Source organism: Aotus nancymaae, unplaced genomic scaffold (genome assembly GCF_030222135.1).
Source record: "Aotus nancymaae isolate 86718 unplaced genomic scaffold, 86718_ANA_hifiasm-v0.15.2.pri h1tg000009l, whole genome shotgun sequence".
Taxonomy (NCBI): domain Eukaryota; kingdom Metazoa; phylum Chordata; class Mammalia; order Primates; family Aotidae; genus Aotus; species Aotus nancymaae.
This window is the reverse complement of record NW_026988420.1, coordinates 10617156-10629595: the sequence shown is the minus strand read 5'-3', so window position 1 is coordinate 10629595 and position 12440 is coordinate 10617156. Positions and strand designations below refer to the sequence as shown.

The following is a 12440-nucleotide window of genomic DNA, read 5'->3' as shown; positions in this document are numbered from 1 at the left end:
TTTTATGGAACTTTTAAAAGAAAAGCTTAGCTGCCCCATCAAAATGTTACCTGTTATCGCTTTAAACCAACATTATAATAGAAATAAATACAATAGTATTAATCAGTTTGATATCAGGATTTTAGTAGTATGTCTTGGGGGAAGGGTTTATACGTTCAAGTCCCTTATTGATACCTATGATTTTAATCTTCCTGCTATTCATGCAGTCAGGGCTGCCTCTTTTGACCACAGGAAATAAGATGGGGAGTAGGAAAGCTCAAACAATGTAGATAAATATATATATATGTAGAATATAGAAATATATAGAACATATAGAGCCAATATGGCATATAAAAAATTACATAGACTATGGAAAAAGGTAACTTATATTTTAAAGGACCCTAAAATGAAGCGTTTTGTTTCTATTTTATTGTGTGCTAATAGCTCTTTGTATGTGGTATATTTATTTTAGATCGCCAGGATTCAAGAAGTCATAGTTCAAGAAGAAGTTCTCCAGAGTCAGATCGACAGGTCCATTCACGATCTGGGTCATTTGATAGCAGAGACAGGCTTCAAGAACGAGATCGATATGAACATGATAGAGAGCGGGAGAGAGAGAGGAGAGATACGAGGCAGAGAGAATGGGACCGAGATGCCGATAAAGATTGGCCACGCAACAGGGATCGAGACAGATTGCGAGAACGAGAACGAGAGAGAGAACGAGACAAAAGGAGAGACTTGGACAGGGAGAGAGAGAGACTGATTTCTGATTCTGTTGAAAGAGACAGGGACAGAGACAGAGACAGAACTTTCGAGAGTTCTCAGATAGAGTCTGTGAAACGCTGTGAAGCAAAACTGGAAGGTGAACATGAGAGGGATCTAGAAGGCACTTCCCGAGACTCTATAGTCTTGGATAAAGAGAGAATGGATAAAGATCTGGGATCTGTGCAGGGATTTGAAGATATAAATAAATCCGAGAGAACTGAGAGCCTGGAAGGTGAGTGGTACCTTTTTTGTCTGTGATACTGCTTTATTTCTTTTCAGATTTCTTGGGAAACAACGATTTTCTTTTGAAAGGTCATCCACTAATAGGCAAATTGATTCCATGCTCCATTCTCTTATAGAGGAAATAGATTTCATAAGGAAAAGGCCTGTATGATACGTATATATATATATATGTATTTCTAATGTGGTCCCATTAAGGTAGATTTGGTTCACATAAACCTAAATGAAATAAAACATTGTTTAGCTGCAGTTCGTATAGATGTTGAAGAATAACCATTGCATCCTTTTCTTAGATGTTAAAAAAATAAGATCACAAAAATTGAAATGACTTCTTAGTTCAGAGAGGAATTTCAAATAATTATTAGTGAATCTCTGTTTTTTTAGAGCAGTTGAGAACAAATATATGAAACAATAGCACTACCTCACTCTCTATGCATCTGCTCTTTACCCTTCAGCCCCCATTGACTAGACAAGTTGACTCACTCCTTTCCATTCTCTGCCCTTCTTTGTACCCACTCATACCATTGCCTGATAGACCCTTTTCTTTTGTCTCTTCTTTCTTCTTCAAACTTCAAGTCCCAATTTATACGTTATTTTCTTGATGAAGCCTTCTCTGCTCAGGGCACTTAACTGTTTCAAATTCATCTCTTCACATTACATTTTCAACTCAATTTTGAGTATAAATAGCATCAAATCATGAAGCATGGCTCTGATGTAGGTACAACCTTGGGATATAATTGAATATAATTGAATTAATCATTATAATAGCTCTCTTGTGATTGGAGTCGATGTCCCTCATCTCTAAAATATATCATTTGGTAGTTATGATCACAGATAATATAGCATAGAACTTTATAAGTGAATCTCTTGCTATGTGATACAAAGTTTTTATTCACTTTAGGAAAATGAGTTGGATCACCTTGAAAAATGAAAAATCCTATTATGTGCATTTATGTTTAGATGTATGTCTATATGGCAAAGTTACTAAAATTGGTTACCTTGGAAGTGAATTAGTGAGGATATGGGGAGATTATTATAGAATTTAATAACATGGAAAATCAGTAGAATGACTAGAAACATCTCATAACTTCTTATATTTGCTGCAAATTCATACTCATAAAGCATACTGTTACATTTTGAAACTTAGTGTTGTAGGTTCAGTGACATGTATGGTTAGCTAGTGATTATAAATGTTAAGTATATTCTGTAATTTTAGGATTAAGTTCACAACTAACTCACCAGAAGACAAAAGTTTCTCCTCTGAAAGAAGATCATTGAGATAGGGAGGGGGAATGAGATGTAGAGAGAGAATTAATGGCACTTTTTGTATTTTTACCTCACTGCTGTAAAGTTTATATAATGAGCTAAATAATATAAACTAAGATTTAAACTTCAAATAAATTTTTTAAATAAGTTTGCAAGTTTTTAAATTACTTTATTTAGATAAATTATTGCAACCTTTTAAAGTTAGTAGATTTGTTGAGTTTTTAGTTTAAAATTATCGAAAATTAACACACAATCAACATTAGTATGTTAGTAGTAACTTTTATTTGTCGTATTTTAATTGAGATCTTATAACCTCCTCTGATCATTGCTTTCCAGATTGTATTCTTGCTGTTAAAGTTTAATTTAACTAATTAAATTTTATTTTTGTTTTCTTTTGATATTATAAGTATTTGAATAATTAAGAGATGTAGTTTTCTGATGAAAAAGATGTTTTTCACATTGTTATAATGTGTGTAGTCTCTACCTTTTGGTTTGACTTAGTCATTGCCTCCCTTTCATGCTGTCTTTGTTCTGAAATTAATTTGTCTGTTTAGCAGGAGATGATGAGTCCAAGTTAGATGATGCACATTCGTTAGGCTCTGGTGCTGGAGAAGGATACGAGCCAATCAGTGATGATGAACTAGATGAAATTCTGGCAGGTGATGCAGAAAAGAGGGAGGACCAACAGGATGAGGAGAAGATGCCAGGTAACTATTTGCAGAGGTGGTTAAACATGAAGATTATCTGGTATATGTTATTAAAGTATTCTTACCTTCTACACTGTAAAAATTGACCTAAGTCACTTAGAATTTTTCCCTTTATATTTTAGTTAAAGTTGAAAGGCCAATAAAGTGAAAATTACAGCCTATATGCCTGCTCATTTTTAAGTAGGCACTGCCTATGAATTAGAAAGGGACTCATTTAAAATAGCAAAATTCTAGGGTTTATTTTCCACAGTTTAAGAATCATATGACTTCGAATTTACTGATTCCAAGTAGATTGTATAGCAGTGTTCTTTCTACATGGTAGATACATGATACAGAGCTTCACAACTATGGTGACATGAGCCAGCTTTTTAAACAACCTGTCAAAAATTTACAGTAGTTGACATTATATTGGAACACTATATGCCTCTTTCTATCAATTTTCTAAATTTGGTAATTATTTTGACTTACAGTACTTTGCACATTGTCAGAACTCACTCTAGTGATTATACCATGAAGCAACATCCCTTAACATTCTTCTTGAATCATTCCAATTAGTGTCTGATTGTTACTAACATTTTTTTAAAATCACAGTGAGGATGTTTTCTTTGATTATATAAAATATTAAATTTTTGTTTTTATTTGCTCTTACATTTTACATTTTTTTCTACTGATGTAGAAGGTATGTATAATTGTTATCTTTGTTATTTTCTGATAGTAGGTATTTCTAAGTAGAACATTATTTCTCCAACTCTTCCTTCTCAATGGATGGGATTATTTGCTCTCAATGTTAATAATAGTCACTCTGTGACTCTTAAAGAGATTTCATAACAAAATAGTTGCTTTTAAAAATTAAAATGTATGTGTGCACACATTGCAAACACATGTACTCCTAGATTTAATCCTTAAAAGGATTCTAGTGCCAAGTATCAAAAGATTACACCTAATCTGAGTGAAATCAATAGAGTTTTTTCATTGGGGATCTCCCATAGAATTAAAATGAGTTATTTGTATGGATGGGATGGGTTATCTGTTTTCTTTCGGTGGGAAGGTTTTTTTAATTTGTTGGAGTCCTTAGATTCTAAATATTATATAGGAAGGTTTTGCTTTTATTTTAAGAATAGGACATTTTTGTTTAAAACACTTTTCGTGTAATGTTTTCTGTGTTTTGCTTGATTTATATAAATTTCTGTGTAGATAACAAGACTGCTATTTCTTGGTGTAAAAAAAAATCTTGCTTTTTAACTTTTTACAGATCCCTTGGATGTGATAGACGTGGACTGGTCTGGTCTTATGCCAAAGCATCCAAAAGAACCACGAGAGCCTGGGGCTGCACTCTTAAAATTCACACCTGGAGCTGTTATGCTAAGAGTTGGGATTTCTAAAAAGTTAGCAGGTTCTGAACTCTTTGCCAAAGTCAAAGAAACATGTCAGAGACTTTTAGAAAAACCCAAAGGTAGTTTCATTTTACTTTAACTATATAATGTCTGTTAAACATTTAAGATGCCATCCGAAGAGGATTCTGATCTGTTCTCATGTAGCACTTAACACTGTATTGAAAGTATTTTTTGAGGTATCATTTATAGTCATCAAAGTTTTTCTTAAAATTTATTCTGAGCGGCTGGGCGGCTGGGCATGGTGGCTCATGCCTGTAATCCTAACACTTTGGGAAGCCAACGCAGGCGGATTGCCTGAGCTTGGGAGTTTGAGACCAGCCTGGGCAACATGGTGAAACTCTGCCTCAACTAAAATGCAAAAGAAATTAGCCAGGCATGACAGTGTGCACCTGTAGTCCAAGCTACTCGGGAGGTGAGGCAGGAGAATAGCTGGAACCTACGAGGTGGAGGGAGGTTGCAGTGAGCTGAGATCATGCTACTGCGCTCCAGCCTGGACCACAGAGCAAGATTCCATCTCTTAAAAAAAAAAAATAAAATAAAAGTAAAATAAAATTATTTTGAGAAGAAAAGTTATCCACAGAAAAGTTGGAAAAAGAGGAAAGAGTACAATGAACTTTTTGTATTAAAATTACTTACAGGCCAGGCATGGTTTTGCATGCCTGTAGTTGCAGCTACTCAGGGAGGTTGAGGCAGCAGGATTGCTCAAGCCCAGGAAATTAAGGCTGCAGTGAGCAGTAATTGTACCACCGTACTCCAACCTAGGTGACAAAGCAAGACCCTGTCTAAAAAAAAAAATTATTAACCAAGAAGTTCAAATATCAGAGTGCTCAGTGGTTTACCCTTGGCTAAATGAAGCAGAGCCAGGAAAAATAGACTACATATTTTTCATGTCTAAAGCAATTGGGTATCTTGGCAGCCCTTCCCCCTAGACATCTACCCAAATGCAGGTGTATAGTTTGAATCTTTAACAAAGTGGTTAAGAGCTTCGCCTGTAAGACCAGATTATCTGAATTTCAATAGGCACACCACTTACTGGCTATTACTTAATCTCTGTGTTCGTGTCATCATCTGTAAGTCAGAAATAATCATACCACCAGCTTCCTATGGTCATTAGGAGCAAATGACCATAGGCAAAACACTTAGAACAGTTCGTGGCATGTAGTAATACCCAATAACTATTAACTGCTACTACTTTGAAAAATATCTTATCACGTTGATTTTTGACCTTACTGCAACAATTTCAGATATTCCAGATTATCTAGTTTATGGATTCTGGTGGTGGGGGTTGTTTGGTTTTGGTTTTGGTTTTTGCAGTTTCTTTCTCATCTAGTACCTTCCTTAGTTTATTTTGCAACTTACTAATACTTTATTAGTGAGGAGGGATGAGTAGATGGTAAAAAGAAGGAAAAAGAGGTAAAAGGTAAAAGCAACAACATTAATTAACAATTTTATGTTGTATCCCTGGGCGTAAAAGTTGAGTTAGTATTAAATTTTTTACTAATATAAAATTGGAAAAATTGTTTTATGAATTTATGTCCTTCCTTTCACCTATTAGCATAAGCAGTAAATTTTTTAATTTTAATATGGCCCAATAAACCTAGAATATGCATGAACAAAATGCATATAAATTATAATTGTGAAAGTGTATTAACCTGAAAAATGACCGGGAAATTGAGGCTGCAGTGAGCCGTGATTGTGCCACCACACTCCAACCTAGGTGGCAGAGCAAGACCCTGTCTCAAAAAAAAAAACAAAAAAAAAAAACCATCAACTAAGAAGTTCAAATATCGTAATTCTTGACTTTGTTCTTTCCCTACTCTTTCTACCTTGTTTGGTTGGTTTTGTTGCCTTAAGCAACTAACTCCTGTGGGCCTCAATTTTATTCGTAAAGTAATGGAATGAAATCCCTAAAATCTTACCTACCTCTAAAGCTATTTGTTTCTGTGACTTTTGCTAGTGCCATTTCAAGTTAAATCTAGTTTGATTTTGTTTGCTATGCATGTAATACAGTTTGGCCCTTAATGATTACTTAAACAATGAAAATATACACTGTAAAGGGTGGGGTGATGTTGCTTAACAATCAGACCTCTTCTATTGTTTACTGCTATGGTGGTTGTATTAGAGAACTGTTGTATCATCTTGAATAAGGACTTTATCTTTTTTTTGCCATATTCAGAGTCTAATTATCTATCTATATTTCCTGCTATTGCCCAGAAAAGTGCTCAACATACATAGTAGATATTCAGTAAATAGTTATGAAATACGAATACTGATTTTTCTATTCCATTTGGTCTATTCAAATGTACCAACACAAAGGAAAACATAATCACACTTCATATATAATATTTAAAAGAAACAACTAAAGCTTAAAACAGAAAACTTAAAGTACTGAAATTGAAATTGCTTTTGTCTAAGTTTTCTAATTGCACTATGGTTCTTTTTTTAAGTTTTTAATTTTTGTGGGTACATAGTAGGTATATATATTTTTGGGGTACATGAGACACTTTGATACAGGCATGCAATGTGTTAATAATCATGTCATGGAAAATGGAGTATCCGTCCTCTCAAGCATTTATCCTTTGTGTTACAATCCAATTACTCTTTTAGTTATTTTTAAATGCACAATTGTTATTGACAATAACAGTTTCTACAACAGGGTGGTATAGTTAGTCACCCTGTTGTATTATCAAATACTAAGTGTTATTCATTCTTTTTTTTTTTCGGACCTATTAACCATCCCCCCAACTCCCCACCCCCGCTGTCCTTCCCAGACTCTACTAACCATCCTTCTACTCTCTGTTGATTAAGTTCTTTTGAGCTAAACTTTTCAAGTTATTTTGGTTCCTTTACTTCTCAAGAATGTATTTAGTCTATTTCTTGAGTAAATTTGTGCTGCTCAGTCCAAAACTATGAAGATACTGGAAATTTAGACATGTTATATACTCCCCGAGGAGATTTGCAGGTGTGAAATTTGTGCTAATGAACAATTTTCAGGAAAGGGCGTAGGCTTAGTGCATTTCTTTTATATCTGTGGTGGAATGGTAGTTTATGTTTCTATTTTTGTTTTGCATGTGCATATATGACTATATCATTGGTTGGTACAAACATGGGTATATCTGAATCATCTGAAAAACTGCCGTTTTTTTCCCTTAAGGTATTCTAGTCCAACTATGGCGATTCTGGTTTTGTAAATCTGGTGGTAGAGCCCAGGGAATGTTTTTTAAAAAGCTCCTCTGCTGATTCTGATAAACTACAGTGTTTGAGAACTAGTTTCAAGCTTTTCTGTATATTTACACCTTTCTTACATTACTTACCTATTGACTAGCTGTGTTACATAAGACTGGTTTCTTGTTAATTATCTAATCTCGGTACTTACACTTTGCAACCCAGAAAATTGAAATGAACTATGTAATGGAGCTCTATTTTGTTCTCAGTAAAATGTGTCTTTTATTTTCACGCAGGTGTTTACTGCTTTTCTTTGTGGGTTCTAAAAGTAACCTGCTTGATCATGTTGTACGAATAGACTCAGTACCTGCTGTCTTTCGTACACTTGGCCGACTCTTATTTATTTGGATTACTGACTGGTCCTGTTCTGTTATTTTGACTTTGTGTCTATTTTTAACACAACCTCTTTATATTTTATCATATCTTTCCTTAATTCTTCTGGGGTTTTTTTCTATATTCAGTATTTTCTCCCCTACCTTGCATGTTGTGACTTAAACCTAAATGATTTTAATTTAATACATTGTCCCAGGTTTTTACGGTGACCAAATATAGGACAAAGTTTGCAGGTCGTCTGACTAACACTTAATCACTTTCTTAACTAATTTTTTTAGAGGTCACAGACTTGAATATTATTAAAACATTTGAGTCTTGCTATAATAAAGTCTTGACATCTAGAACTCTAAGTAGTAGTTGATAGTAAGCAGTATATTGAATTAGACTTCAGTGATTCTTAACTGTTCATTTCTTTAAAACATCCTTTAAAAATATTCTTAAAAAAAATTCCCTGGGGTGGGGGATAGTGACTCATGCCTGTAATCCTAGCACTTTGGGAGGCCAAGGCAGGCAGATCAGTTGAGATCAGGAGTTTGAGACCAGGCTGGCCAACATGGCAAAACCCCATCTCTACTAAAAGTATTTTTAAAAATTAGCCAGGCGTAGTGGCGCACACCTGTAATCCCAGCTACTCCAGAGGCTAAGGCAGGAGAATCACTTGGACCAGGGAGGTGGAGGTTGCAGTGAGCCAACATCATGCCACTGCACTCCAGCCTGGGCAACAGAGAGATTCTTTGTTTCAAGATACTTTGTCTCAATTAATTAATTAATTAAATTAAAACAAGCAGACATTCCTTGGGCTCTACTTCCAGATCTGCAGTCTGCTTTTCATATATTTTAAATAAATTTAAAGTGACTATCAGAATATTTATTCTTACTTGAGCCTACCAACATAACTAGATGTTGAAGGTTTATCACAGAGAATATATTGCCTTTAGTATGAAATAATTTCCACCAATGTGCTAACTTCAATAAAGTATAGAATTTGTAGAATATTCAGTTAAGTAGTTGATAATCCTTTTCTATTTTAGTAAAACTTAATGCATGTTTATTTTTGTTGAAAGATGGAGACAATCTCTTTGAACATGAATTGGGGGCTCTCAATATGGCTGCATTACTACGAAAAGAAGAAAGAGCAAGTCTTCTTAGTAATCTTGGGCCATGTTGTAAGGCATTATGCTTCAGACGGGATTCTGCAATTCGAAAGCAGCTTGTTAAAAATGAGAAGGTACTGTTATTTCCTTGGAAAAGATATAAAGTAAATAGTGTGGATAGCATATTTTTCACTTGATTGCTTTAAATTGAGATTGCATGTTTTTATCAGTTTGGTTTCCTAATCTTTTACACATGTAAAAGGAAGAATGCCATTAAAATTTATAATACGCTTTATTTTACTTCAATAGTATTAATGAATACTGGTGTTAATAATGAAAGTTTAAAATATTCTATTTCTGTTCAATGTTTTTTATTTGTGAAAAGCTTCTTTCAACAAGCAGACATATTACAAAAATGTATTTAAATTGAAATTTAAGGAAAAAATTTCTTAGAGTGTTGTGGATATTTATGGAAGTAGTATTTATGAGAATGTACAAAGTTGGAAGAAAGGGAAATAAAAGTGATTATATATAAGCATTTGAGAAGAATAAAGACATTGAGAAATAAGAGAAATAGAAATTAGATTTGGAAGAAATCTGTTAATGAGATCTGGTAAACCCAAGATGAAAACATTTTAGACTTTTTAAAGTTAAGAAACTGGGATTTATTATTTGGGGTGGTGGGCGGGTGGGTATCGAGTATCGATACAGAGTATCGAGTATCGATTACAGATCGAGTACAGATCGAGTATCCCTAATCCGAAACTTTCTGAGCATCAACATGACCCTCAAAGGAGATGCTCTTTGAAGCACTTCAGATTTTGGATTCTCAGATAGCGATGCTCAACTGGGTAAGTAAATGTAATGCAGATATTCCAGAATCCAACAGAATTTCAAAATCTGAAACATTTCTGTTTCTGATCCAAAGCATTGCAGTTAAGGAGTACTCAAGCTGTATGACAAAAGAGACTTGGCGTGATTCTTTGCTTAGGGAGTTTAGAGTAATGATAAAATGGTTAACCTCACTAGCTTTTTACTTGAGGGGCAATTAGGAAAACAGAATTATCTTTGGCTATATAACATTGCTAAAGAAAAGGTAACTTCATTAAAGAAAAACACTCAGATTTAGGGCCGGGGGAGGTGGGGGCGGGAATTAAATTTTTCAAAAGATAAGAATGAGTTTATCTCCAAAGATTAAAATGGAAACAAATACAAGGAATAGGAGATTATTTAAACACATCTGAACTGTATGATCAAGTTTTCCTCACTTAAAGGTCTGACTCAAGATTATTCTTGACGGAATTACTACAGTCATTCTCCTTTGCCCGCCCCTCCATTTCAATATGCACTTTGCTTTGTTTTTTATTTTGTAACATTCCCTGGTCCTTCCTCTATGACAATAACTTTCCAAAAAATGCTAATGTAACTTTAAGTCACAATAATATACATACACATTTTAGTATAAGGGGGGTAGTAGTTCTTCAGTATACTGCATGATTAGCTGTCTTCTAAAGGATTTATTCAATTCTTGAGCTCACTTTTTATGGGACATTAAAAGATTGGTAAGGAATATAGAATGTTTGGCTTACAGAAGGAAAAACAATGCGAGGAAGGAAGTCATGACGCTTATCTTCGCAGAACTGAAGGATTGTCAAGTAAAAGTAAGATTGAATTACAGTGTAGCTCCATAGAAGAGCTTTTGTTTCATCACATGGAAGAAATAATGCCATTCAACAGTAGAATGTGTTTTTTTTGTTTGTTTTGAAATTGGAAATGATGAAGTAAAAACTGGTTGATTACCTGTCAGAAATTGTTGAGAGGATTCCTACTTTAAGCAAGAGGTTAGACTAGGTGCCCTCTAAAAGTTTATTTTCAAAGAGTCATTGAGCCCAAATACATTTTCTAATTTTGCTTTGAAATCCAATAAAGCTAATTTAATATCCAAAATTAAATACTCTTATAACTTTGATATTTCGAGTAGAGGTTAACCTGCCCATCTTTCCTACTGTCAACTAATAATGTACATCTTTTTTAAAAATTTGTTTTTATTTCTTAAATAGGGCACAGTAAAACAAGCATACACGAATGCTCCAGTGGTAGACAATGAATTATTACGATTGAGTCTTCGGTTATTTAAGCGGAAGACTACTTGCCATGCCCCAGGACATGAAAAGACTGAAGATAATAAACTTTCACAGCCCAGTATCCAACAGGAACTGTGTGTGTCTTAAGACTGAAGTTCAATATGGTATTTTTGTTACTGTCTTCCGTCAGCAAAGTTCTTTGGTTTGACAAGCATTATTAGTGACAAAGGCAGAAAAGATTTATCAGCCACGCTAAAAGAGTGAAGAATTTTGATCTTTAGAGACACTAGTTTTGGCTAACTTAAGATTTTACATTAATTTTTACATAGTACTTGACACTCATCTAAAATAATGTGAAAACATTTAGATTTAATAGTTTATTCTGCGCCTTTTGTTAAAACTGAAGATTTTGGAAAACGGTTGTCACTGCTCTTCCAGCCTATGAATATTTTTGTGAAATTGAACCAGTGATTTATGCTGGATCATCCATACAGAAGCAACAATTTTATTCAAAAACAATGTGTTCATCAAAGTAATTGCTCACATGGTGCAACACCGCGTTGTACAGACCATGTGAAAGGGAATGCTGGTATAGCTAGCCTGGTGTGTTTGTAGGTGAATCTCTAGCAGAAAGGAACCAAAATATTTTTTTCCTTTTGAAAGTCTTTTAAAAATTATTTCATGGGTCTTTTTTTAAAAAAATTAATATGTGTGCATTGTTACAATGTATGTTAGATGTCTTTTGACTCCAAATGCTTTTTTTGTTATCAGAGACTGTGTACTATTTTTATTTTTAATAAATGTAACTTCCCTTTCCTTGTTTTAGATTTACTTTGCTCTTCATTAATCTTATTCCTGATGTTCTAAAACATTAGTGATCAACGTTACAGTTTCATGCTTCAGATATTTTACTGCTTGTGTCCTTATTGTTGGATTGCTTTAAACAGAGTTGATGTACTTCAAATATAGCTCGTTAATACTTAAGGCATCTTCTTAGAATGTGGCTTTTGAAGAAAAAAAATACTCAAAGCAAACCCAGAGTTAACAAATCTAACATAACCTGAGGTTTAATAGTCTACTATCATATTTGTTAGCGCTATAATTTTTGATTATATTAAACTGCCTCCAGCTGTGCTATGTAAAACAGATTTACTTTTAAAAATTACAGTATGTAATTTGTTCTGTATGTATGTGTTTAACTCATGAAGTAGACTCTTAGAAGGATTTGAAATGGACTCTGGCCACAGAAATTGTGGGCAGACAGTAGTAGTGATGATAATAATAAAAGAAGCCAATCAAAATTCAAATTTTATCATGCCCTCTCAGAGGTTTTTGTTATAATTGTAAGCCTAC

At 34.0% G+C, this 12440-nt stretch overlaps 1 protein-coding gene across 6 annotated transcripts in view; it reads left to right on the top strand.

Moving 5' to 3' along the window:
* ZC3H13 (zinc finger CCCH-type containing 13) overlaps positions 1–11903 on the top strand; it is an 87970-nt gene extending 76067 nt beyond the window's left edge. For 3 of the 6 annotated variants that reach the window (XM_012465173.2, XM_012465171.2, XM_012465175.3), the window contains 5 exons: positions 452–976; positions 2805–2957; positions 4210–4410; positions 8974–9137; positions 11064–11903. In XM_012465173.2, coding sequence (XP_012320596.2) covers positions 452–976; positions 2805–2957; positions 4210–4410; positions 8974–9137; positions 11064–11234 — 1214 coding nt within the window. In that variant the 3' untranslated portion in view covers positions 11235–11903. Of the gene's footprint in view, positions 1–451; positions 977–2804; positions 2958–4209; positions 4411–8973; positions 9138–9735; positions 9855–11063 lie in introns of all 6 variants that reach the window. The other 3 variants (XM_012465172.2, XM_012465176.3, XM_012465174.3) reach the window with 2 other exon arrangements.
* Positions 11904–12440: the final 537 nt, after the last annotated feature.